Genomic DNA, 25,701 nt, shown 5'->3' on the forward strand with positions numbered 1-25,701 from the left:
AGGATCGGGTGACTATTCTATTTTCCAAGCCTGCATTATTGCTAGCATGTGAAGATAAACATGGCATTTCACTTTTAATGCTGATTCTTTCCAGACTGTTAGGGCTTTCTTTCAAAAAAAGAACTTACCATACCATAAGTTACCATAATAGCGTCTATTAAACTCTGAGAGAGCCTCAGAGCTCTGACCCTCTGCATAGTCATGTTTGCCACACCCTCACATGGGCTGAACGTGGGTTTAAATTGAAAACTTGAGGAAAGCATTCTGATGGTCAACACTATCAGTCTTGATGGGCTTCATGAACTAAACAAATCAAGAAGGAACGGCATTGCACCCATAGTTCATACTAGGCTCTCTAACTTTGCCCCATACTTTCTCACAAAAGGTATGAGAGGGATAAGATGGGAAGAAGCCTTGCCTTCCTTCAGAATGAATAGTGAAAGATGAACCAGAGGACACACATGGAAACTATGAGGAAGTGACAACAGGAGACACTTTTGTACACAGAGGGTTTGGAACAAGATACGCAGCCATGTCCTTGAAACCGATACCCATGCTGCTTTCAAGAAATGACTGGATAAGATCCCTGAATCAGTTAGCTACTAGCTACCAAACAAGCCAGACAAGCCCAATGGCCTCCTCCCACTTGTAAACTATTTGATGTTTTCACTATTTACAGGGTAATAGTACCATTTTGAAATGTTTACTGAGAATGGAGAAAATAATAAAAACAAGTAATCAGATTTAAGCCATGTAGATGTACAGTATGTAGTATTAAATGGAAGAGAGGCCTTCAAAATGTTAACATTCATAAACCTTCTTAAAATGTATTTTTCAAACGATCCATTTAATTGATTTTTTTTTAATTCACATTTTCTTCAATAAGGGTGGTCTCGGACATGCTCCATAATCTTCATCAGTGCTAACCAGGTCTCCTCGGCAGTTGGAATAATCTGATCTGCTGGAAGTAGGAAACCATAGCGACCTGTGTCACGCAACTCAAAAGTAAACGAATACTTGATGCCGTTAGAGTAGCCCCAGTCTGCTGTGGTACCACTCGCTGGATCTGAAACGCACAAAAAAAAACATCTTACTCATTTTGTAGTCTCAGTCAAACCTAATAAAACTTAATCAATGCATGCCCGATAAATAAGGAATTACAATTAAAAAGTCAATACATCCTTAATCTCTCTCTCCATGTGAATAACAGTACTGAACAGAAATAAACACTGGAATTAAAAGCTCTTTTTTAGATGATAAAGACATAAAACTCCTCAAGACAGAGCAGGGAAACAAACACTATCAACATTATCCAATTCATTAGTAAAGATCTAATTTAGGATATTGTTGCAATGTTACAAAAAGCATATCTCTATTCTGTAACAAATCCAAAGATTTTTGACCAGTGTGAGTCCCACACTTTAAGGTATGTCTTACTCTTACAGGCTGAAAAACTGTAATATTTTTAGCCTTTAGCAGTAGTGCTCTATTTAGGTCACTGCTTTTTCAGATTTTCAGACTCTTGGAATTAATCTGTTGTCTGATTCAAGCAGAATATCTTTAAACACATCATGCATGATCTACTGATTCCATACTGTATCTCTCCTGCTACTTTTCATAAACTTGAAAAGATTAGACCAATATGGACATTTCCTCCAGTAGCTGTTCTGATCAAGCCTGAGCAAGGTAGACATGGCCAACATTTACTTCCATTTCTTTTTCAGCTCCTGCCATTAAATCTTTTACAATAATAAATTCTTCCTTTACACATCTCTCAGTTCATTTATAAAACTCAATTATAATTAATTCCATTCATCCATCTTCTAAACACTTAAGGTCTGTTCCAATTAAAAGATGAGGAAAGACACAAGGTGGGATACATCCTAGATGGGACACTAGGCCATCGCAGACAACACACACTTATATCAGGGACTTTTTTGTCACAGCACATTTCTGGACTGTGAGAGAAACTGGATCACCCTGAGGAAAACCACACAAATATGAGGATAACATACACACTCCATGCAAATAGCGCCAAGGCCCACATGCAATGTGAAAACTTCTTGCAATTGAACCCAGGGCCACAGCACTGTGAGGCAGCAACCCTGACCACTACACCACCTTACATTTTTTTACTCATTTATTCCTGGTTTTAGTAATCTGGTCATCTCTAGCATACCCCTAGCACTATACCCTTTGAATGTTTTTTTATAAGTCTGACCAGTCTTTTGATTCATCTAGGTCAACTTTCTGTGCCTGAATGCTCTTGTTGAAGCATTCTAGAAGTATACTACTCTACCTCTTCCAGTTTTCCTGTCTCTTCAGAATGCTGCATATCCGCTAAAGATGCATAAGTCAGCATTACTCTCTCTTAGCCCCAGTTCTGACACCTGATACAGTGGCTTCTTTCAAGTAATGAGGAAATAAAATCTTGGATTAGGCTACAGTATCTGCTAGTAAGAAAACAATCTTACTGACTTGTAAACCTCAGTTTGTTTACATGCTTCTACATGCAATTAGTGTTTCTTAATCCTTATTAAGTATCATCTGCAAATGTTATTACTTTATGTACTATTATGCAACATAGATCACTGAATAATTAAGAGCAGTGTTACTCGTACAGATCCTTATGGTACTCCACTAATGACCATCTGTAATCTTTCTCTTATGATACAGTATATGAGAGAAACGTACAGATAGTGGAGATCATGCTGCCAAAGGTGTACTTGGTTCCATGCAGACTCCCAAGCGCATCTACTGCACTTTTGGCTACTGCATACTGTAGAATGAGAACAAACAATAGATTACTGTTATTATTCAGGAGAACACCACTTATGAACATTCAGACTCTACCAAATTGATTGTGGCTCAATATATTTAAGATGTTTAGCCCCCCTTTTTATGTTGTGACCTTTTTTTAATGTGTTTTCTGTATTAGTCGAATTATGTCATTTCATCACCAGTTCACAACTCACCAGTTCGTCCGCATCAGGGGTGGGGGTGGAGGTATACCCATATGGATACATCAGCATCTGGGAGTAGCTGTGGATAGTGACCATGGCCTTGAAGTTCTTGTGACGCAGGATGAAATCCACGATGGATTTCACCTCAGACTCTGAGTGCGCAAACGGTCCCTTGTAAGTGTCATCACAAGGGTTGCTGCTGGTACCAGGACCTGATTCAGAGGAATTCAGTTGACAAATGATACGTCTGTAAATATGCACCTCTAATAATAAGGAACCATTATTGTACCTCTCTTGCATAAACTACTGAAGACACAGATATGCAGATGTGATTTGTTGTAGTCCAGCACATGACTTCCATTATCACCTCTTATACGTTGAGGGGATGTGGTGCTACACACACAAAACCCAAGCGTGAGAAAGGACACAAGACTCAGCCAGTACTTTACAGAGCAATCAGTTACCTCTTTTGCTAGGAAATTCATTTAATTACATGTAGAAGCATGTACATTACACCATTTTACATGCTTCTACATGTAATTAGTGTTTAATAACCCTTATTTAGTATCATCTTCCAATGTGATTAATTTATGCACTATTTTGCAACATAGATCATTGATAAGAGCAGTGGTACTAGTACCACAAGATCCTTATGGTACCCCACTAATTAACATTTCCCTTATATGCTTATTCAACCTTTATTATTCTCCTTATGTTTATTCACCTGTAACACCTGTTTTCTTTTTTAATAATCAATTCTCAATCTAAAAACTCATGTTTTCCTGAATGCCTGGCCTGCAATTTAAGAATTAATGTTTCATGGTGAATTTTATCAAAAACGTTCTGAATTTTCAAAGGTTTTCAATTATCTAAGCGAACATTGTGAGGCACTGCTTGAACTGATGCTTTGAGATAGAAAGGATACAGCTTTACAAAGTGCTGGAAATCCCATTTTCTAAATAATGTCAGGAAGCAATAAAAAACAAAATAGACCTATTAGAAAATAAACTGAACAGTAACAACACTAGTTTTTAAATTTTAGAACTTTCTTGTATAACCACAAATCAAATATTGTGTTGTTTTGGTTATAGTGTTGTGTGTGTAAAAAGTCATTGTTCTATTAGAGAGGTTACAAAAATGTTTAAAGAATAATTTAGCCTTGAACAAGGAAGTGAAATCAAGGAATGTGATTCAGGCATTCAAAACTAGGAGAGAACAAATGGCTGTGGGTTCAACTGCATTTTGCACAGAAAAAGGGGCAGCTGTTGTCAGAGCTGAGATTGTTTACAACTACAGACTAGAACAGTGTAGCCCAAATTGCTTCTCCTAATTTGTATCCCTTCGTTAGATACATTCTATTTCTGTCAGCTAAACATTGATATAGTTTGTTTCTGCATGACAGAGTATAATGTATTGCAATTCACTGAAAAATAGAGAATTCAATGTTGCTCTTCAGGACACTAATGAGGCATTCTACGCAATATAATGAAGTCTTACCTCCAAAGTTTGCGGCCCAGTTCCTGTTAGGATCAACTCCAATGCAAGAGGATCCAGAATTGACTGACCTTGTCTTGCGCCACATGCGATTCTATTGGAGGGATAAAGGATATGCACACTGCTTACTGGATTAAACCTGTATTTACAGTATGAATCCGTATGAAGAGAATGCAATCATTTGTGCATGAAATATAATTTAACTTCCATATAGTAACTTTTAAATTGCCTTTTTTTTAAGGAATGTACATATAGTATGCTTCAGTCATTTTAGTAACACAGTAACTATAACAGGACAACCTAGTTCCACCCTTGCTCTAAAAATGCACACAGAAGAACAGATGAGAAAATTCCATTTGGCCCCATCTACAGTAGCTCATTTGAGTTTTAGAAGCTAACTGATACGAGTATCTCAACCATGCTTTTATTGAAAAAAGCCAGAATGTCAGCTTCAACAACATAAAGCTTGTTCCAGACTCCCACAAACCAGCTCCTGTTGTTTTCCATTTTAAAAGCATGCCTCCGATTTGCATTAGAAACAATGCAAAATACATAACATAAATAAAAAATGCAAGAAATGGTGCATTTAATATATACGCCAACAAAATAAGCAAATCAACCATCAGTTCAAGTAGGTAGCTGCATCAGCATGCGTAGGCTGCAAAAGAACAGGTAAAGGTTTAGTCCATGCTGAAAAGAAAAGAAAAGAAACAATGTTTCAGCTGTGGAGCCTTCTTCAGGTGTATCCTGAATAAGATACAGTATGCACACACCTGAATAAGGCTCCACAGCTGAAACATTGTGTCTCTTTTCTTTTCCTTTCATCATGGGATAAACCTTTACCTGTCCCTAATCAGCTAATCAGTGTCCATTTTACACATTTTTTGCTTGTTGGCTGTACTTGACTTTACCACTTTGCAGTTTTGCATCTGACAACTGGGCAGAAGAAATTGTTGTTTGAAGAAAAGAAAATTCGTTTTCACTGTCTACCTTGAGACCATGGAATGCGAGAACCACAATCCACAGTTAAGTCTTGAAAAGTGAAAACGTTTCTTAAGAGGACATATTGAGTAATTCAAATTGCCTAAGACCTGTAGGATGAAGTGAGACCACCAAGTAACGAACTGTGTTGTGAAATGTTATCTATTCATTTTGTAGTTGTGAAACTCAGAATGACTATCTTTGGGTTTTTTTCTTTAAATCTACAAGAACATATATTTACAAACCAGTTGAGCCCAGGGTCTGTGCTAAATATTCCATATGACACCTGCTCTTGAAGAAAGGTATTTTCCCTGCAGTGATCAAGCACAGTCTTGATCTTTCATTACACAGCAGATTTCTAGGGGCCACGTCAACTCCTGGCACCAAGGAGCACTTACTGTCGTGTGTGTGAAGGTGTACCCATCGGGATTAGTGACAATCTCAAAAAAGATGTCCATTTTGTTCAATATTGCTGTTAATGAAGGGTCCTGCCCATATTCCTGAGCAATCTGAAAAAACAAATTGACAGGAAGAAGACATTGATATATTTTATGAGTGAATGGGTGGAGATACTGGCGATTCCTTCTTTCTGTTTGTTCATGTTTAATAAAATGTAAAACACTAATACATAGTAATACACTGCAGTAAAAGTGAATTAATTTTACTCCTACACTACTGTATAAAAGCTGCACCTTTCGATAAAAGCTCCTGCTAATTGGCTTTTTAGATTATCATTATGAGCCACCTTTCTCCTCTTGTACAGCTGTTCAGCGTTCTTAAATAACTGGCAACAGTACAATAAATTCAACCAAACATGAGCTTTTCTCTTCAAGAGTATTAAACACTTCACACAAAAACTGTGTCCAATCATTCCATCCTTTTAATCTTTGTGCAGGGGTTTGCAGCATAAATACTACAGCACACGTCTGTTTTTCAGCTTAAACTATGATTATTAAAAACTAAATGGAGAGAAAGCATTAACTTTTGCACCGTAAAGCTAAGCATACTAAACATGAACAGCTGAATGCATGATAGACTCAAACGTTTTTTTTATTTCTTTTACCTTCTTCGCTGTCCACATTCCTGTGGCTGGAGTGATCCATTCACGAGCATGAATGCCAGTGTCAAGCCAGATTGCAGGACGATTAGTACCTCCTGTGCTGAACTGCAGACGATGTTACAAAACATCATGGATACATGAAATACAATGTAACAAAACAAAGGCAAGCACCCATGCTGCCTTAATATTCATGCACTTGTCCTAGTGTCACCTAACCCTTGTTTGAGCACTAACACAACTACATGCTTTCTGTGTCATTTGTATGTTGATATATTTTGCAAATTTGCTTTTGACAGCAAAAAAAAAACCTTGATGTTTGCAAAAGCATTTATAAATTGGCAAGGGGTTTACTGTACAGTACCTTCAGTACATGAATTGGCCGCTTCTCATAGCTGGAGCCAATTGTGATCTTGGAGACTAAGTCTGGAAACTCAGCTACAAGACTGTCCATCCAACTGTAGATCTGCGAAGAAAAATCAACTCGACTGCCATTTTTTTTTCTTGGGCGACATCGTCATTGTACTTCCACAAATACGCACAACTCCTTTGGATTGTGCCTGGGTATGATTATATTGACAGTGTTGTACACCACACCCTCACTTTCCTCAACAATGGCTATGTGAAATATCAAAGAACTTTCATATTACTAAGTTTTATACTTACAAATAAATATCAAAAACTCATTCTCATCATATTTTTACTACAAAAATATGTTCACATTTTAATAACTCTTTATCCTCTTCTGGCTCTTCCCCTTGTTTATTCCCAGAGACAGTGACAATATTAATAATAGCAATGCCACCAGCATTATTATAGCAGTATTAACACCCTTGCTGTTACAATATTAAATGTATGGTTTTCACCTCTTCTAGAGTATGGTAGGAAGCGTAGTCAAAGCTGTCAGTATTTCTTTGCCTTTGGCGAGAATGATTCATTTCTTCCATCTCACTGTCTAGAAGAACCTTTGAAAATAATAATTAGAAGATATTATATTACTATGACGATTAACATCAGCGCACAAGAAGTAACATCTGTATCTCAACCTTTCTAACAGATATACTGGCACATATTTATTGAAAAACAACTGGAATTATATTTTTTAGATTATCATGGAGCTATTTTTATATTGCCAGCAGCCATATCACCTTGCAACTCACATCTAGTGACTCACTGAAGCTCAGCAGGTGTGAGCCTGGTCAGTACCTGGATGTGAGACCTCCTGGGAAAAACTAAGGCTGCTGCTGGAAGAGGTGTTAGTGGGGCCAGCAGGGGGTGCTCATTCTGTGGTCTGTGTGGGTCCTAATGCCCCAGTATAGTGACAGGGACACTATACTGTAAAAAGGTGCTGTCCTTTGGATGAGATGTAAAACTGAGGTCCTGACTCTCTGTGGTCATTAAAAGTCTCAGGGTGTTTCTCAAAAAGAGTAGGGGTGTTACCTGACATCCTGGCTAAATTTCCCATTTGCCTGTACCAATCATGGCCTCCTAATAATCCCCATTTATGAATTAGCTTCATAGCTCTGTTCTCCTCCCCACTGACAGCTGATGTGTGGTGAGCATTCTGGTGCACTTTGGCTGCTGTTGCATCATCCAGGTGGATGCTACACATTGGTGGTAGTGGAGGGGAGTCCCCATTACCTGTATAGTGTTTTGAGTGGAGTGTCCAGAAAAGCGCTATATACAAGTAAGTGTTTCCATTCAGAGTCACGGGGGAGCCAAAGCCTATCCCAAAATGTACTGTAACAAGCACAAGGAGGGACACAGCCTGGATGAGATGTCAGCCAATCACAGGGAACTCATAGACACATACATGCACAAACCTACAGCAGAGACAATTTTCCAGTAAGAAGCCAGTTAATCTAAATCCAAATTTGAAATATATTTTTCTTCTGCCTCATTGAAGAACCCACAAGATTTTATTCCTAATGATACTTTAATGATGTTGTTGCTACTGGTACTTTGTTAAATAGCACTCAAGCTGCATCCACTACACCTGGAGATTGTCGATCATGACGTCATACCGGATACCATGTGACTGCAGGAAGACTCTCACAGGCTGAAGACTGGCAAAGGGAACTCGGACATCAACAGACAGAGAAGGCCTCACTGGCTCTCTCCAGAAGTCAAGCTGCACCAGGGTTTTTAAAGAAAAAAAAACATTTGACAAAGGAGAAACTCTAGGGGAATGGTTCCTGTGAATAGCTTACAGTAAGGCATGCATGGTGTAAAATAGCGTAACACTTTCACCCTATTTAATGATCATTTTAGCCCCATCTGCTGAATCCTGGCACTTTCAGATTGTTTTGGTCTTGCAGGATTTGTCCATGATCCAAGTCATTACAAAGGTCACGTCACAGCTTTAGTCTGGAAGAACTTTTTGTTCCCCCCTATCTGACTAAAATCAAATTCTTCTTTTCGACATGGAAATTCATGTCTATCACCTTATGCCTTTATTGTCTGGAATCATTCTCTATCGATGATCAATCACATAATGGTTTCTACTTCTGCTCTTTCTTCACCATCTTGCATTTACAGTATGTCTCAAAAACTTTTCCGGATGAAGTGTAGCTCAATATCTAGGTCCCTGTTAAAACTCATTACATCTAACTTGTCTTGTTTTTGCTTAACATATTAGAAAGGACCGTTGAGGTGTAACTGATTTCACTGTAACCAAGCTTTCAAAATCTTTGAATCTTGATTCAGACAATTAGACTGTATGACTGAAACTGCTAAAAAAGTTAAGATTTCTAATTCTCTCCGTGGCAGTTATTCAGTTCTTTTTATCTCAATTATCTTAGAGTTACAGTAAGTATTATACTCAATGCTTTAAATAATAATTTTCTGATTACTATGTGTTTGTTTGGCATCGGTTTGTACTGCCTGTAAGCACTTTAAATCTTACCACACTGAGAATCAGTTTTATTTCCCTTGGTAGTTTTAGTTTTGAAGATGTATTAGTTGTACATTCCTGGTGTTCCATGGGAATCAATACAAAGTGTTGTTATTAAGTACTTATACATAAGGAAGACAATCATACCAAATTTCTCTAGAATGCCTTTCCTTTATATAAGATTGGATAACACATACTGCATCATGTGCTCTCTGTGTGTCCATAACTGTTGTTGCTACAGTTGTTCAGAGATTATCTCCAGTACATCACTGTACTTTAGCAAGGTCTGTCTTTTCTAAAACCGTGCTGATTATTTCTTGGTATCCTATTTTTTAGGAAATTAACCTCCAATTCAGTTCTAATGACCCTATTCATACACTTACACATATTAGAAGTAAGAACTACAATATTATTACAATATTACAATATTATTATACAATATATAAAAAGTACAATATTCACCTAATACATCAGCTACTTTCCTTTAATCGTCTAGAACGGTTTTCAAGAATGATATGTCGTCATTCATATAAACGTTTTAGCCATAACTCTGTGCACGATCTGATTCAACCAAAACCGCGTTGAATACAGAATGTAAGTGGTCGGGACTGTTGAGTTTAACAAGATATTTTGGTATTTATGAAAGTGAGAGGAAGAAAAGGAAAGAAAGATAAGCTCTAGGTTCTTACCTCTAGATGCTCAAGCCTCTGCAGCTCCTGGAGGAGAGCAATTTGTTCATGACTCTCAGCCGTTATGCGAAGGACTTGGTCCCTGAAGATACACCATCACGGTAAGCACGCGTGGAAGGCATTTTAAAAACAACGGAACGATTCATTTATCTTCTGTCCGTTATCAGTTTGCGTCCTACTTGTACTACGTTTGCCTCTGACTCCTCCTTGTGGACAGACTAAACAACCACGCAAATTCCTAAGTGGTACTACTGTATTTCCAAAAAACTACCACCGAGCAAAGGAAATGCCGTTACTGCTATACAGACTAGATATGTGAAATTAGTTTATAAACAACAAAGATTGTGAAAATAATACTCAGAATTTTTAAACAAAGAAAACGTTAACGAGCGTGGCTTTATTTCATTTTCTTCTATAGAGAACTAACGGCAAGTCTTACCCAATGAACAGCTTTTGGCTTACAGCAGCCACCAAAAGGTTACACAGAATCATAAAAGACTTCATCCTCTTCGTGTAAACGGAATTAACTGCTTTCGGCTTTTATGCATTTCGTTATCGACATTTTTCAAGGTTGTAGTCTGAACTGTCACTTTTGTTTGTGGGAATTCCCACACTTTCAATAAATTATTTACAAACGGCACTCGGCGCAGCTGAATTGCTATCATGTGCAGCATGTGGGCGCTGTTTTTTAAATAAATGGGGTTGCTTGTAACAGGTTGTTTGCACCGCCATGAACCTCAAAAGTAATTTGCATCCATAGCATATTAAAACAGGCCAGTGGTTTACTGAGATGCTACAAAAATGCTTATTTTACACATCACATGCTTTTCGGATAATACTACATAAAGCACCACTGTATGTTATAATACTTGAGGACTGCTATTTCCTCTAAGAAGGCCCATGGCCGTCTCGTGTAAAAAGGAAACTGAGCTATTCAGGGTGTGTTTGTCAACACAAAACTACACTTTACTCAGAAAATGAACCACACTTCCTTCCTTGAAGATTAGTCTTCTGTATTTTAAAATACTAATGTTATCTCGGTCTGGAAAGAACAATCAAAATGAACATTTTGGGATACGAAATGACAGAAAATAACCCTACAGTGTGAATGCTGTCATTAGTATTGCATTCATTTATTTCTGATCTTTGCTGGAGTCAACCAACTCCATGAATAGTTATCTTTTTTTTTAAATCAAGCTTGCTTACGTTTGAGTGCGTATTGTTATGCTGGTTGTTATGGTTTTGGTTGTTATGCTGCTTGCTGGGAAATCTTTAGTTTAATAATCCCGTAATAATTGCCTTGTTTTTACCTGACAAAAAGGGCAAAAACGGAGAAGAATAATTCGTTAAATTAAAATACTTAAGTAGGAATATTACTCGATTTTTTTCATCAGACCCAAGAAAGAACCATTAGGAATTCATTTTTAATTAACGATATTTTAGGAACATGTTTTAAGTAACACACCATCGATTCCAGAAGTAACTAAAATGATAAGAGTGAAGAACATCAAAAGCTCGAAAAAAAACCCAAAAAGAGCAGCACTGGCTTTTGAGCATCCGTCTTCTCCACGATACTACTGTACTACACCGTGACCATTTTAAAAAAAAAAACTTTAAAAATATATCGTAATTTCTCGTGTCATATAATTGGAGACACAACACATATCGATTACGTTACAGGAGAGTTATCACTTGTTCTCCCTGCAAATACATACTGTAGAAATGTGAGTTTAATCAGGAATGATTAGCTACTGCACTAGCTTCTACCCCTCAAACTTCTGCACGAACTATCCCTGCAGGCTTAAAACGTGAGACGACTGTTGGCTTTGATTGGTGTGTCTACTCTCCTCCAGAGAGTTGTGATTTGCAGGTCTTTGCTCCAGTGCCCACGGTCAATTACTATTGGTTTAGAGTGGGAGATCGGAATGAGATAGCGGAAGTCCTTTTTCAGAAACAATGAAGCAGCATATGTGCTCCGGATGATCCTTCACTAAAATTACTAGGCGTGAGATTCGCTGTTCAAAGCCGATTGAAAAGAGAGAGTTTTTTTTAAAAAAAAAAACTCGCTTTCCATTGTTTAACCTACGACCGTTTACCGACTCCACAGAAAGCGTCAAGAACTGAAGCATGGAAGTGGAAAAAGAGATTAAAAAGGTATGTCTGTCTTTGAATAGGGGTCCGACCTGCCAAAATACGGCAACGCCCAGAGGTGTCCTGTCACCTCAATTCCCCAAACCTACGTTGGGGTCCCAAGAAAAGAAGTAAAATCATTTTCTAAAAGTTTGACGTGCTGTTTGAGGATGGTGTAAGGAAAAAAACTGATTTGTACCAGTTTTACATTAAAAGACACTGTCCCAGGTTTAGAACATTTCGTTAACGTCTGATTTCTTAAGAATACTCTTTGAATATTAAGACTTTTTGTCCGTAAAACATTAGTGAAAGTTATTATATAGCAGTACTACTGAGAACGTTTAGAATGACATATAACTAGCAAAAGGATTATAATGCGAGATGAATCTTGTAGGAACTCAGCCTTAACGTCTTACATTTGGAGAAAAAAAGTTTTTGATCCACAGCACTTCTTCGTGATCTAATGCTGAATCCCTTAGTACTGAGAAAATCATCAGACTCTTCCTGTTTAATTTACAATATTTACACAAAGAAATTAGAATTTACAGCAATCAGTTGCTCTAATCCGATTATCTTTCTGTTTTTAAAGTATCCTTGGTATTTATAAATATTGTGGGAAACATATTTGTGCACGACGTAATGCACTCGCTCTTCAAGCATATATGAATATGTCTTGATACATATTTCGTGAATTTATGTTGGTGTGGTGCGGTGGCATCGTTGACATTTAACGAGACGACAGACGAAATTACAGTACTTTATTTTAACCTAGACATCACTGACACGGAGCAGCTGTTTCCCGTTTCCTCAAGTTCATCATTTTAATGGAGCTTTTGGCAGGGCATCTTAAGCCAAAACAGTCGGGCCTACTTCCAGCTCCATGTCTGTAAATTGTGGTATAGAGATGCAAAACCCCTTTGAAACCGTACGGCAATATTTGGTCATGTCACGCTGTGCGCTTGTTTGTACTATTCAACAGCGAGAAGCCTCCTTCACGCTCGGATGGTTTTAAAAGTGTTGAGTTGTCGAGTGCCGTTTCATTAAAGCTCGGTTTATAACTACACTCGTACACATAATGTGTTTGATTATCTGCTGTGAATTTAACTATTCTTATCTACTCTAAACATTCTATTGAAGACTGTTTTTTTGGAAGGCATTAATTATAAACTCTCACACAGACCGGTCCGTTCGGGTTGTATTCCGCTTTGTGCCCGTGTCTGTCTAGGTTCCGGCTTGGCAGTGCAACAGGGATGGATGGTTTACTCCTGTGGAATTTTCTTTGTGCTTATGTTCTTGGTGGTGATAACAGTTCTTGTATTTATTTTACAAGATAATTCTCAACAGAATAATGAGTGTTCCTGTTCCTTGTTTCTGGGTGAGTAGCACCTTATCAGAAAGTAAAAAATGTCACTGTTATGTACTTATTGGGCGTGTGATACAGCACTTGGAGAAGGAGTTTGTATGTAATAGTGAGCAGCATGGATAGTTTAATGCCATAAAAAAGTGCAAGCTTCATGTCATTACGTCAATGTATGTTAGCAAGGATTTATTGAAGATAGTACTATGCATCAATTAGAGTTTTAAAATCAAGCTCTGGAGGAGGTCAACATCTAATCTAATAGGCAAACTTCCTCTCAATCACATATAAATATCACACTGCTTACTCATTTATGTGTTTCATTTTCACATCCCTCTCTCCACCCTATACTTGCCCTTGCAGTGCTCTCTGACTCAGCTCTCATTAAAGAGAGGATCTGACTTCCATGGTTATTCTCCTTAACCAGTTACTCTGAAATGGGTCTTGGTTTCCTGGCAGACTAGCTGTTTGAGGGGACTTATTTTTGTGTGAGGTTTAAATGTTAAGACTCCTAGATTGGTGTCTGAAAGATCCTCTCTGTGTCTAGGAACGGCTTCTAGAGGAATGATGGCCTTATTTCAGGTATAAAGAACAGACAAAGTGATAACTGCAGCTACTACAGTTCAGCAGAGATCTATTGTTGAAGGCTTATGATTCTGTCCCACTCACTGCCAAAGTGAGCACTGGTTTTGAGTAGTGTCAGTCTTAATGTAGTGCATGCTCTTTGCAGAGGTTTGCTTTTTAAAAATGAAGTCAAAGCCTGCATTCCTCAGTAGTGCTGGCCTGCGCTCCTTCAGGATTGTGCTATAGTCCCTCTGCAGATTTGCCAAATCTCTTTTCTGAGAATTGAGAGGTCCGTGCTCCATTTCTGTTGGGGTTTTTTTTTCACAACATCAAATACTTGACTATATATGGACTAAAGCTGCAGCAGTTCGCAAAGGATACTGCTAACGTGCAAACTTATGTCGCAAGTTCAAGGACTTAACAAATGAGATCACCGAGTCACAGTGAAGAAGCGCTGAGGCTGATCTGGTGTTTTACAAAACAATATTTGTCTTTGTTGATATTCAGACAGGTGTTATAGACATGACCCTAAATATCCAAATGATTGAAAAGTCCAGAATATTCACACCATAAATGTAAAAAGGTCTTTACAATGAGGTGAAAAGAGACAAGGTAAAGTCGTGCTTTTATTATCTTTTTCTGTGAATACGGGTTGCATATGTGAAACAGTGGAAACTGAGGCAGTGCATTAAAATGGAGAACAGGAGGCCCTTCTTTATGCAAAGGCTTATGGGAGTAGGCAACCAGCTGTTCAACCTTGTTGTGAAAACCCATACCCTAGCGTCTTTCAAGGAATGTCGGATTAAATTCCTCAGATCAATTAGCTACAGTACGGCATCTTCTTGTTTGTAACCTCTCTTATGTTCTAATGTTTGTGATAATGTAGCAGGTGGCCTTTAATGCACTAATTGATCTTTACAATGCTGACATGGCTCATGTCATTTTCTATTTCCTTCTGATCAGACGCTGCTGGACTGCAACATCAGGAACAACATTCTGCTGTTCTGTCCGGCTTGCATTGATGCAATGAATGATGTGTCTGTGAAACTGATTTTCAGTGCTTTTCACAGTTTTGTTTTGTCCACAGTTGACCTTGGGCCATGAAGTAGGGTCAGGAGCTCCGTGTTTGAAATGCAAAGATAAATGTGAAGGTTTCGAACTTCATTTCTGGAGGTTTGTACTGATAGTTTTTTTTAATGCACAAATATAATAGCAACTGTTTATTTTATACTGATGGGGAAAAAAGAAACGCAACGCCTCCTCCTCCACACCCTGGCCCTCCTGTCTGCGTGGAACAGGCTGAAGAGGGTCTCTGACAGGCCGCCTTGCTGTAAGGCCAGCAGCATGGAGCCCCACTGTCCTGTCACTGATGCGGGCACTGGGTCTGCCGGTAGTTTCAGCAGCAGTACGGGTGGCAGATCTGTAACGATCTCTCAGATGGACCAGTCTGATGTGTCTGTCCTGCTCTGGTGTGGTCACTTGAGGCCGACCGGATCTTGGACGGCCATCTGTCCTGCTAGTCTGCTGAAACCTTCTCTGCAGTCGGGACACAGTGGAGAGGCTTACTCCTGCCTGCAGCGTGCCAATGGCCCTCTTCCTTGCTTCTGGTGACACTGGAGGCATTATGGAATGCACAGAAAACTGACTAAGTGTGGCCTTTTTCTTGCAGTGACCTAAGCTTTGAATTAAGGCCTTTTTAAGTGGACATGATCAGGCATTGTTCCACCTTGACCTCGTGGGTAAAAGTGCACCTAATGAGCTTTCGTGTGCTTGGCAAGTTGCAATGCCTCACTGCACAAGCTGTATTGCTGGTCAGAGGGCTTAAAACAAATAGAGATCTTTTTGTGAAAGTACATAAGCTATAACTGTAGTATCCTCATTCCAGAAAATGTTGCGTTTCTTTTTTCCATCACTATATATTATTTTGAAAGAGAAGATGGGGTGGCTGGTTGTGGGTTTTATCATTTCTAGATGTGTTGAATTTGGACTAGATTTGTGATAATCACATTGGTTGAATGGAAATGCATGGTTATTCAGAGGCTTGGATATGAGTGTTTTTTATTCAGCTGCCATAAAATTTGTTGCAGGTCTTTTAGAAAATTTAAAGTCAGAAGCTCTTTCTTATGCCTCCAAACACTAATAGCATTGGAGGATTATTGCAATACCCCTGCATTATTGTAATGCTCCTGTATTATTTCAGTGCCCCTGGAACCTTTTAGAGGCAATTCAGGCTTTTCTAAACTTGCTGATAAAGGGTCATTTAAAAAATATTTTCCAACCTACAGCTATTTAAGGTTTGTATACCTGTTACTACTCTGTTTCTTTACCCTAGTTCCTCTGATAAAGAGAACTCTAAATAACCTTTATCTGCTACAGCATTGTACATACTTTAGCTCTTATGCCCTTGTACACCGGATAAAAACTATATGTTGTTTTTCCTGCATTTGTCTGAAACAGTAGTAATCATATTGGGGAAAAAAACATAGCAGTTACCATATTGTTCTCCAACCAGTCCCTGTTGTAAACATTCACAGTGAATCACTTTATTGCCATTCTGAAGAAAAAAGGAGTGTGTTTTCCATTCAGTACTAACCTTTAACCATTGGTCTGAAAATCCCAGTTAACATATTAACTTATTAAATGTAAGTGTGAGCTGGCTAATTCACGTCGCAATTGTCTTTGTTTTGGCTCTGATCTTTCTATGTGTTTTATGTGTGAGCTGTGTCAGCAGTGCTCTCTTTCTGTGCACAGTTAAAAAACTGTCAGAAAGTTTAGGCTTATACTTGTTTTTTAAATCATTAAATATGTTCTCTTATCTGTTTTCTATCAAGGTTAAAATGAAAACTGTATATTTTTAGCAGTCCCCTCTTTCCAGAGGTAAACAGTGGAATATTCTTACACTATTTCAAATTTTCTGTGTGTTTCGGTTTTAGCTTGGCTTTTCAAGTCCCCACATGTAGTGAATTTGCAAGGGGATAAAGTAATGTCTCAGATGCAGTCAGGTTGAGGCATGATGTGCTGTTTAGTCGAGCCTAGTATTAAGCCTTTCAGGGTCGTGATTTGCTCATAACATTCCACCCCCCACACTTGCTGACCTAATTCTATGGCATGAATTAGCAGAAGTAATACAGTGCTTCATATATTACACAGTACAGCCAGCAAAAATTGTTATTAGGTAAATTTGAAAATATAAATGTGCTAAATTTGAAGAAAGCTGGTAAGTGCTAAAATCCACTGGCTGTGTGGGGTGTTGAATATCAGACAGTTCTGATATTCCGTGAATATTGAAGAAAAGCTTTAAAAAGGTTAAAAGAGTGAGAGGCAATGAAACTTCAATCTATATATGAGTCTGGTGAAATAAGTGAACAGGCACTCACAATCTCCTGGCATAAGAATGTGCTAATTGCCTTTTGATTTTTTTTTTCCTCTTTAAATGGGTTTGTCATGATCTGTAAGCGAGGACATTGGCCTTGGCTGATGGTGTTGTGCTAAATGCGCAGGAAAGTTTGTCGCAACTGCAAGTGTGGCCTTGAGGACCACGATGTGCAGACAGGCTCGGCGGAGGACAAGAAGGTGGGCAAGCTCCTGGAGGACACCAAGTACACCACCCTGATCGCCAAGCTGAAGACTGACGGGGTGCCCCAGTACAGGCGGAACGTGGTTACGCTCACCAACGCTGTGCCAGCCAAGAAGGATGTGGACATCAAGTCTGTGACCTACGAGTGGGCTCCCCCAGTGGCTAATCAGAGCCTGGTAAGCCACATCTGCTGAGTAGCCCCAGCCTTCGCTAGTGATCTGTGCTGGAGGGGAGGAGTGAACAATCTGTTTGCCTGTCACTTATTGTAGCTTTATGAGTAATACTTTTGGTGTGAATGACAGTCGTATTAGGAAGAAAGAGGTGTTTTTTTTGTCTTTTCAGCAGGTTTTTTTTTTTGGCATTCGGCAGATTAGATAAGGAAAAGTCTGTAGGTTTAAGTCATTGAGTTCACTCAGGGAGCTGAGGACCTGCGTTGGATACTGAGCGTGTTTTCTTCAGTGGTCTCTAGTAGCATGTTGGCATTATGGATTTTTAATCTCTTTAGCTAGAAAACTATCAAATTATAGGCATAATTTGCCTTTTTTTATTTTCAATGTTACCTACAAAAAAGTGCTCCATGTGCTCAACTTTCCACAAGACTTTAGTTGTAGACTGTATATCAAGGATTTTTGAATGTTTTTCAGTTGTTCTATATGCAGCTGTACAACATTCTAAGCAGAAAATTCTTCATTTTAAATAAGTGCAAGAACTGATATTGTAGTTTTAGATAACTGATCAGACATATTTACTTTGCATATGTTTTTGACATTATTTTGCAGCCCAGCAGAACTACATTTAAAGTTATTAACATTTTTGCATAGTGGAGGACATAGTTTATATTGAAGGGCATTCCTAGCACATTAAGGCATCAGTTTAAAAATAACATATTGGTATAAACAGGGCATCTTTGTTTTTAAATATTACATTTTTTTTGTTTTCAAAAAGTACCCTTCATAAAGGTGTGTGTGTGTAGGGAAAACCACACTTCATATAAAAGTGAATAAGTGATTGTCTTGAGGATTAACTAGAATTATTTACTTCCTAGACCACGCGGTCTGTGCTTGTTGCATATTTTATTAATATTTCATTTCTTTTCACCTCAGTGTTAATAAAATGTTTCTAATCAAACAGTTTCTTAGCTTCCCAAGCAAGGTTTTTGGAACTTGTGCTAGGGAGGTAAATTGGAATCCACAATGTTTTGTACCCGTATGAACCTGAGCTGGTGTAACACTAATATTCTTCCTCCCCTCATTTCCTCTCATTCCGAATTGATGGAATTTACTGCACTCTCAAAGGGTTTTTTTTTTTAGGAAAACAATCTCTGTAGAAAATAGCACTGAAAGTGTCTGGACTTATTAAACAGGGTATATAATTGGCACAAACTGCTCTTTTTATAGAATATTATTAGGGAGTGACTCAGGAACAGACTGCCTAGCCACAGGTGAAGAGAATTTCAGGTGAAATCCCGCATGGTTTGTCCTAATGGGTGTTAAATCCCTGCTTCCAGGCTATGCGCTACATTGAGATGCTCCCGAAGGAAAAGCAGCCTGTGGTGGGCACTGAGGGCGCAGCCTACCGTAAAAAACAGATGGCCAAGCAACTGCCTGAACATGATCAGGACCCGTCGAAATGCCACGAATTGTCCCCCAACGAGGTGAAGCAGATGCAGCAGTACGTCAAGAAGTACAAGGAGGAAGCGCTGGGAGTTGGAGACGTGGCGCTGCCCGAGGAGATGGAGGCACAGGCCGGGGTGAAGGGCCCCCGCGAGGCCGGGGGCAGGAGCACCACGACGGCCGCGGGAGCCATGGGGGCGAAGAGCGCTCCCCGGAAGGGCGCCGCGTATGTAAGTCTGCTTACCAGCCGCCAGAACAAAACGTATAGGGCCGGCAGACAAGTGAGTTCTAAAAAAAAGCTGGGATTGGAACGTAGATTCGGGCAGTGATTTGGGCTTGACTGGTGTAAGTCTTCCTCTGCTAAGTCTTCTACTATCTCTCCCGCTTTTTCTTTACAATTGTTACATTCTTGTCTCGCACAGCGTCTGTGTTTTATGTTTCTAACTCCTTTTCCAGTTTGCTGCCAAACACACAGTCGTTAATTGTTCCACATGAAGTGGAGGAGTTTCGCTCAAGTCTTCGTAATTGCATATTGATAGTTGTTGATCAAAGCTTTGCGTGAGTCACAAACAAATGACTAGGAAGCTATAGAACGGTTTATACTGTTCAATAGCTTAAATTTTTAATCGTGATAGGATTATTTTATGTTCTGGGATTATTCATAATATTGGAATTCATGGCGGTGCACAGGGATCTTACTCCCTTGCCATTTTATTTTCTAATTCAACCATATTCTTTTGAAGTCCTTTTGTTATTACCGCACAGTATCATTTTTATTTTGATTGGCTGTTGCATTATATATTATTAAAATATAGGTTATAATTAAATGAAGGCTTTTGGCATTGTAAGTAAAATCAACTGTGTATGCCAGACATATGCACCACATTTTTATGCAAGTAAAATATCTAATACTGTTATTCAGCTAAACACCCAAAAAACAACATTCATATTGTTTCTTATCTTGCTTGTTGAATTTTTTTTTAGATTAGTAAAAAAAAACTGGTCTGTTGGATGTAGCAATTCAGGAAATTACTTCTTTACACCCTCATATAGCCTCTCCTCCTTGCTAATCTGTTACATCAGCTTCTTATTTCCTCACTGTGATAGTGCTCTGTCCTGTTCACCTTTCTGAGTTTCAGTATAATGCAGCTATGTTTTGAAAGAGCAACATGTAGTAGAATTCATCCAAAGGCAGGGTTATGCGTACATGACTGAAGTGACTGGGATCAAAGTGCATAGTACTGCTTTCACATAGGTCAGGCCCGTGACTCCCAAGAACAGTCTACAACACATCAAACTACATTTCAAGGCCTTTTTACTTTTCACGTCAGTCTCTTCTGACTTGAGTCGAGTCCTGCATGTGTAACTCTGGCTGTAATTTGAGTTGTGTAATGACCATGTGTGGATTCAAATATATATTAAGTGCTTTCAGATGACTCTGAATAAAAATCAATTATAATTATAACAATAATACTTTATCTCTCGTTAATCGCACTCTTCTTATAACACTGTTAGTGTTCTTCTAATATTTTGAGTCACTGAAATGTCAAACTTAACACTAAGTTAATTTCAATGCAGTGTTGCACAGTATGCATATATAAGCCTTTCCTGTATGGTGGAGGGGTATTTGGCACTGGCCATTCATTTGTTCTGTAAAGCAGCATGAACACCACTGCGAAAAATAAAAACAGGGACCTTACAAGTTTATGTATTTGAAGTGTATTAGGTGTACGGTTATCTTTTTAAAGTTACTTCATCTGGGAATCTAAAATTTACAAACAGTGTCTTACGAGCACTTAGCGGTAACTTTGAAGTGCCAGTTTGTAGTTAAGTTAACCTTCAGCTTTGAAGTGTAATTTACATTGCAGTGCTTCGCACAGGAAATTAGCAGGAGTTCACGGCAATATTGCAGTGTGCTGTACAAAACTAACCACTAGAGGGAGCCCTTTTCCACATTAATTAAAACACATTGTCATCTTTAATGAAAGCGTTTAAATTGTTTTACATTTACATTACAAAGAAGAGATTTTGCAATATTTTAGCAACATAGCATACCTAAATAATGGTGGATAATTCTGAAGCATGTAAAAGTAACCAAGGCATCCAGTAAGCCTTTTAATTGACCACTAGCAGAAGATTTCCTTTCACGCATTTCTAACTGTATAGTCTAGATGTATGATGTGAAACTGTAGCCCTGTAGAACCAGAGTTGGATATTCCTGTAATTTCCTTCACTTTCACCAATTGCTTGATCCTTTTGAAAGGAAAAAAATGTGTTGTCAAGTGGGGTTTTTTCCGGATGATCTGCGGTTCTTGAACAGCGCCAAGACAATGTGTTTCCTGTGTCCCCCGCGACAGTCCTGTCACCGCTGCCAGCTCGACATGAGGGAAGGCGACCCTGCAGTGTACGCGGAGCGCGCTGGCTACGACAAGCTCTGGCACCCGGCCTGTTTCGTGTGCAGCACCTGCACCGAGCTGCTGGTCGACATGATCTACTTCTGGAAGAACAACCAGCTGTACTGCGGCCGTCACTACGGCGACAGCGAGAAGCCGCGCTGCGGCGGCTGTGATGAGGTCTGGCATGTGGAAGCGTGCTTTTACTCTTGCGCCGTTTATTTCCGCGATTCGAAGTGTACAGTAGGGTGTCGGCGGCAGGGAGGAGCGCATTCACTAGTTGGGTTCGTCTCATGACGACCGTCTGTTAAACCGCTAATCTGAAAATTGCGGTCAAGAACCTTCAGCTCGGTTTCATCTTGCCCTGCCTCCTTTTGCTCAAGGCCCCGTCGGCCAGACCGAATCGCCAATAGGCAAATTCGTGAATGTGAAAATTCCCCAATGTCGAGACCCAGCTGTACAGTGCCCAGCTGGAGCTGTGCTTTGCTTTGCTATTCGTACAGTGAATGTAATATGCCCTGGGAATGAGGTTTCTGCCGTCTGCCATTGATTCCTTTCATTGCTGCCATGCCAGGCCGCACTAATTATGTGAATACCACCACTACAGAGAAACAGCTGCAGATACCGCTTGTGATGCTATTTACCAGTTGCTTTGCTTTGGCCTCAGTGATCGAAGCACTAAGCTCTAGTGTTGAACTCTGATTTTGTACACTTGTCGGCCTTTCTTTCATGTCTCCCCTCTTGCAGCTGATATTTAGCAACGAGTACACCCAGGCGGAGGGCCAGAACTGGCACCTGAAACATTTCTGCTGCTTTGACTGTGACTGTGTCCTGGCTGGAGAGACTTACGTCATGGTGAATGAGAAGCCTGTGTGCAGACCCTGCTACATGAAGAGCCATGCTGCGGTAATGATTGTTTCTGGAATGTGCTAGAATTTACTGTCCACGAATGTTTCATACTCTGCAAGTCAACAGAATGAAATAAGTACCATTCCTTACTTCTGAAACTCAGGGTCTAAAATTGGTTGCGAGGTTCAGTTGAGCATTTTGTCTTTGTATGAAAGCCTAAATTGTAAAAGGGAAATACGTAAAGATTTTAATGCCTATAATTGAATATTGAGGCCGTAAAAAGAAAAATAGTGCCACGCTGCAGTTTCTACGACAGCTTTAACATTTTAAATTAATGTATTCACCTCACTAGGTGCTGTTCTCAGATTCTAGTGTAAAGGTTGCCAGGAGTGTAATTCTTTTTTTTTAATTCAGTGATGAATACAGGTCACCGTTAACTTAGTGAAGTACGGTCTTCGTTTTTGCTCCAGTAAGACACGTTTTTTGTGAATCTGGACAGCTGTGTGTCTGGTTTGACCGACTTCTCCGTCAGCCTTGCTGGGAGATTCTTGACTCATCGGCGCTGCTGAGGAAAAGGCTGTAAAGGTTACAGGCGGTAACGTGCTGTGCATCTCTCCCAGCGGTGCAATGGCTGCCAGAACGCGGTGGAGCCCGAGGCTCAGAGGGTCACCTACGGCAGCTTCAACTGGCACGCCGAGCCCGAGTGCTTCCAGTGCTCCTGCTGCTCCAAGTGCCTGGTGGGCCAGAGGTTCATGGCGGTGGAGGGGATGCTCTTCTGCTCTGTGGAGTGCAAGAAGAAGACCATGTCTTAAAGAAGCTGACAGCGGACAGCGGAAGCCAAGAGCTCCAAGGATCGGCGTGTGAAATATGTTAATTCAGCCACGCAGCCACAGATAGCTTTGGCAGGAAAAACAGATTTCTTTACACATCTAATGCTTCCTTTGGTCACTTTTTTTAATGTTCATTGTATTTTTCTGCAGGAGTACTACTGAACTAATCCTGAGCTGCTTGGATTAGCAATAACCCAACACATTTTATCTTAGCAGTATTCCCCCCCCCCCCCCAAAGTAAATGCTAAGCTCAAACGGTGAAACAGGTGTGGTGCCTTTCGAGTAACTCAAGTGATAAAGACGTTCTGCCATGGGCAGGCTGAGCTCGGTGATGACGGTTCGAGCCTGGGTCATGTCATGAGTCTACTGTCGGCAGGATTCCCAAGCAGGGGAGATCATTCGGCTGAGCATTGCCAAGGGTAGGGTGGGAATGCGGGCTCCTGGGCTCTTGAAGACAGGCGGTGCTGTCAGTGAGTTACGTGCCTTTCCTCCAGAACCTCCAAAATGGGGCAGCGTTCCCCGAGACAGTTCAAGACAACTGGCTCAAAGATGGGCAGGTCAGATGGGTCATTCTCTCTGGTGCACAGTCGCATGGTTAGAGCCTGCAAGCTGACTGTGCTGGGAAATCAAGTACAGTAGGTATGACAAAACGTATTGATGGTTCTGAGTTTTGGAAAAGAAGCTGTATAGTTGCAAAACTGTAGGGCTACGACAGTATAAATACATTGCTTCAATGACAGAGGATAAGGTTTTGACTAATTCATTTTTCAGTAGTAGCTTATTAAAGCACAACATATTTCTAATTACTACTGCAGTATAAATGGAATTGATTATAAAACTTGTGACACATCCTACTTTACTGTTCTTTGAATGCACTCTATTTAATAAAATTTTGCAGTAACACTGACTCTTGTTTGTGTGCTTTGCTTGTTTTTTAGAGATTAAGTGCTAACAGTATTCTTTCAAGTCAGTTTGTAGATCAAACCAAAGCATATGCATTTTATATTTTATTGCTTGAAGTGTGAAATGGACCAATGTGTCATTCTACCTTATCAGTTATCAATTTGAAATTTTAGAGTACTGATTCAATTTCTTGTTATAATGAGCTTTATATATGAACTGGCATAGCTTAAGTGTAGATACTTCTGACAATAACTACTCCCATAGCATAAAGTACAAGTTCCCTTTGATTCTAACATGGAAACTGCACACAATTCAAGGAAACCCCACTATTGTTACAGCTATTGTCTTTGATGGCAGTGGTCCAAACTGACAAAATAATTTCCATTGTCTCACTACAGTGAAACTAATAACCTCATAATGCTTGGTTAGCCATCACTGTAACTTTCATCTGTGCCTCATTAACAAATTCAGAGAGAAATGTTCTGGAGGGAGCCATCTTTTGATGTAATGTCAGCGTAGTACTGCACAATGTTTTCTCCTTCAAAAAGTTACCTTTTACATTGCATAACATGATTTAAGGATAGTTTTTTTGTAAATTTCTGTTTGCACAAAAAAAGTTAAACAGATGGCAGAATTCTTTTAAGTTTACATCTCTCAGCAGTCTTCCGTTTATCTGTATCGTAATGAGTTTTTATTCTTCTGTAATATGGTTCTAGTAAAGTATAGGAAAACGCCACAAGCAGGAAATGCAGATGGAAAATGTGGCATCGTTTTGCAAGAACCCAGTGCCAATTTGGATGTAGCACAAGTGGTATTATCCAAGTAATCCCCTTTATAGGTTCATTATAGTTGAGTTGATACATTGTAAAATCCTATGAACATTTTTTGGAATTTTCACTTGACAGTTACAGTAGGGTTTTCATGTATTGAGTGAGAAATTGAATCATGTTAATTTCTGATATTTCTGAGCTGTCTACAAATGCTCTTCCTAAGGGATAAAGAAGTCCCCAATTTCACGAACATGGACAATGAAATCCACAGACTGGCTTTTCATACAATTTCAACTTTTCTTTCCTCCTTCAGACAAAAATCTGCTTCGATAGCTTTCAAAAGAATACATTTCATCTGATTTTTAGCAGCATGGATTAAGGTGGAAATTCTGTATTTAAACAATTTAGTAAATGATAAAAACTACATACCTTTTTTTAGATTTTCCTTTGATTGCCAGCCAAATATATAATAACCATAACAATTTCATCAATTGCTTTTCTATAGGGAAAACGGCAAAGAAACATTTTGGGGAGTACTGACAGTTCACTGTGACAACTTCTTCATAGATCCATGTTTCTGTGAAAGGTGGGAAGATAAAACTTCTAAGAATATTGAGACAGTTATTTTGGCATTTAAT

At 39.3% G+C, this 25,701-nt stretch overlaps 2 protein-coding genes across 2 annotated transcripts; one reads left to right on the plus strand and one right to left on the minus strand.

Moving 5' to 3' along the window:
* Positions 1-835: 835 nt before the first annotated feature.
* On the minus strand, positions 836-10,581 carry LOC148829771 (carboxypeptidase A1-like). Its single transcript, XM_088923466.1, has 11 exons — positions 10,517-10,581; positions 10,078-10,159; positions 8,492-8,626; positions 7,362-7,460; positions 6,860-6,961; positions 6,502-6,603; positions 5,837-5,947; positions 4,461-4,551; positions 2,976-3,175; positions 2,695-2,779; positions 836-1,066 (listed from the first exon to the last, which is right to left on the minus strand). Exons 1-11 carry the CDS (start codon positions 10,579-10,581, stop codon positions 879-881), a joined length of 1,260 nt encoding a protein of 419 aa, XP_088779592.1. The 3' UTR covers positions 836-878.
* Positions 10,582-12,002: 1,421 nt separating this feature from the next.
* Positions 12,003-24,297, plus strand: tes (testis derived transcript (3 LIM domains)). The gene is made up of 7 exons (XM_088924137.1): positions 12,003-12,231; positions 15,216-15,301; positions 17,629-17,881; positions 19,213-19,548; positions 21,676-21,891; positions 22,459-22,617; positions 23,181-24,297. The coding sequence occupies exons 1-7, from the start codon at positions 12,205-12,207 to the stop codon at positions 23,370-23,372; spliced, it is 1,269 nt and encodes a 422-aa protein (XP_088780263.1). The 5' UTR covers positions 12,003-12,204; the 3' UTR covers positions 23,373-24,297.
* The last annotated feature ends 1,404 nt before the right edge of the window (positions 24,298-25,701 follow it).

Source organism: Atractosteus spatula, chromosome 8, assembly GCF_055471065.1.
Source record: "Atractosteus spatula isolate fAtrSpa1 chromosome 8, fAtrSpa1.hap1, whole genome shotgun sequence".
In the NCBI taxonomy this organism is placed as follows: Eukaryota; Metazoa; Chordata; class Actinopteri; order Semionotiformes; family Lepisosteidae; genus Atractosteus; species Atractosteus spatula.

Excerpts from the sequence above, each read along its gene's own strand:
- tes (XM_088924137.1), top strand. The coding sequence starts at position 12,205 with ATGGAAGTGGAAAAAGAGATTAAAAAG. Across the intron at positions 15,302-17,628 it reads TTCGAACTTCATTTCTGGAG|GAAAGTTTGTCGCAACTGCA; the intron begins GTTTGTACTGAT and ends CTAAATGCGCAG. Across the intron at positions 17,882-19,212 it reads CAGTGGCTAATCAGAGCCTG|GCTATGCGCTACATTGAGAT; the intron begins GTAAGCCACATC and ends CCCTGCTTCCAG.
- LOC148829771 (XM_088923466.1), bottom strand. The coding sequence starts at position 10,581 with ATGAAGTCTTTTATGATTCTGTGTAACCTTTTGGTGGCTGCTGTAAGC. Across the intron at positions 2,780-2,975 it reads CCCCTGATGCGGACGAACTG|TATGCAGTAGCCAAAAGTGC; the intron begins GTGAGTTGTGAA and ends CTCATTCTACAG. Across the intron at positions 1,067-2,694 it reads CAGCATGATCTCCACTATCT|ATCCAGCGAGTGGTACCACA; the intron begins GTACGTTTCTCT and ends TGTGCGTTTCAG.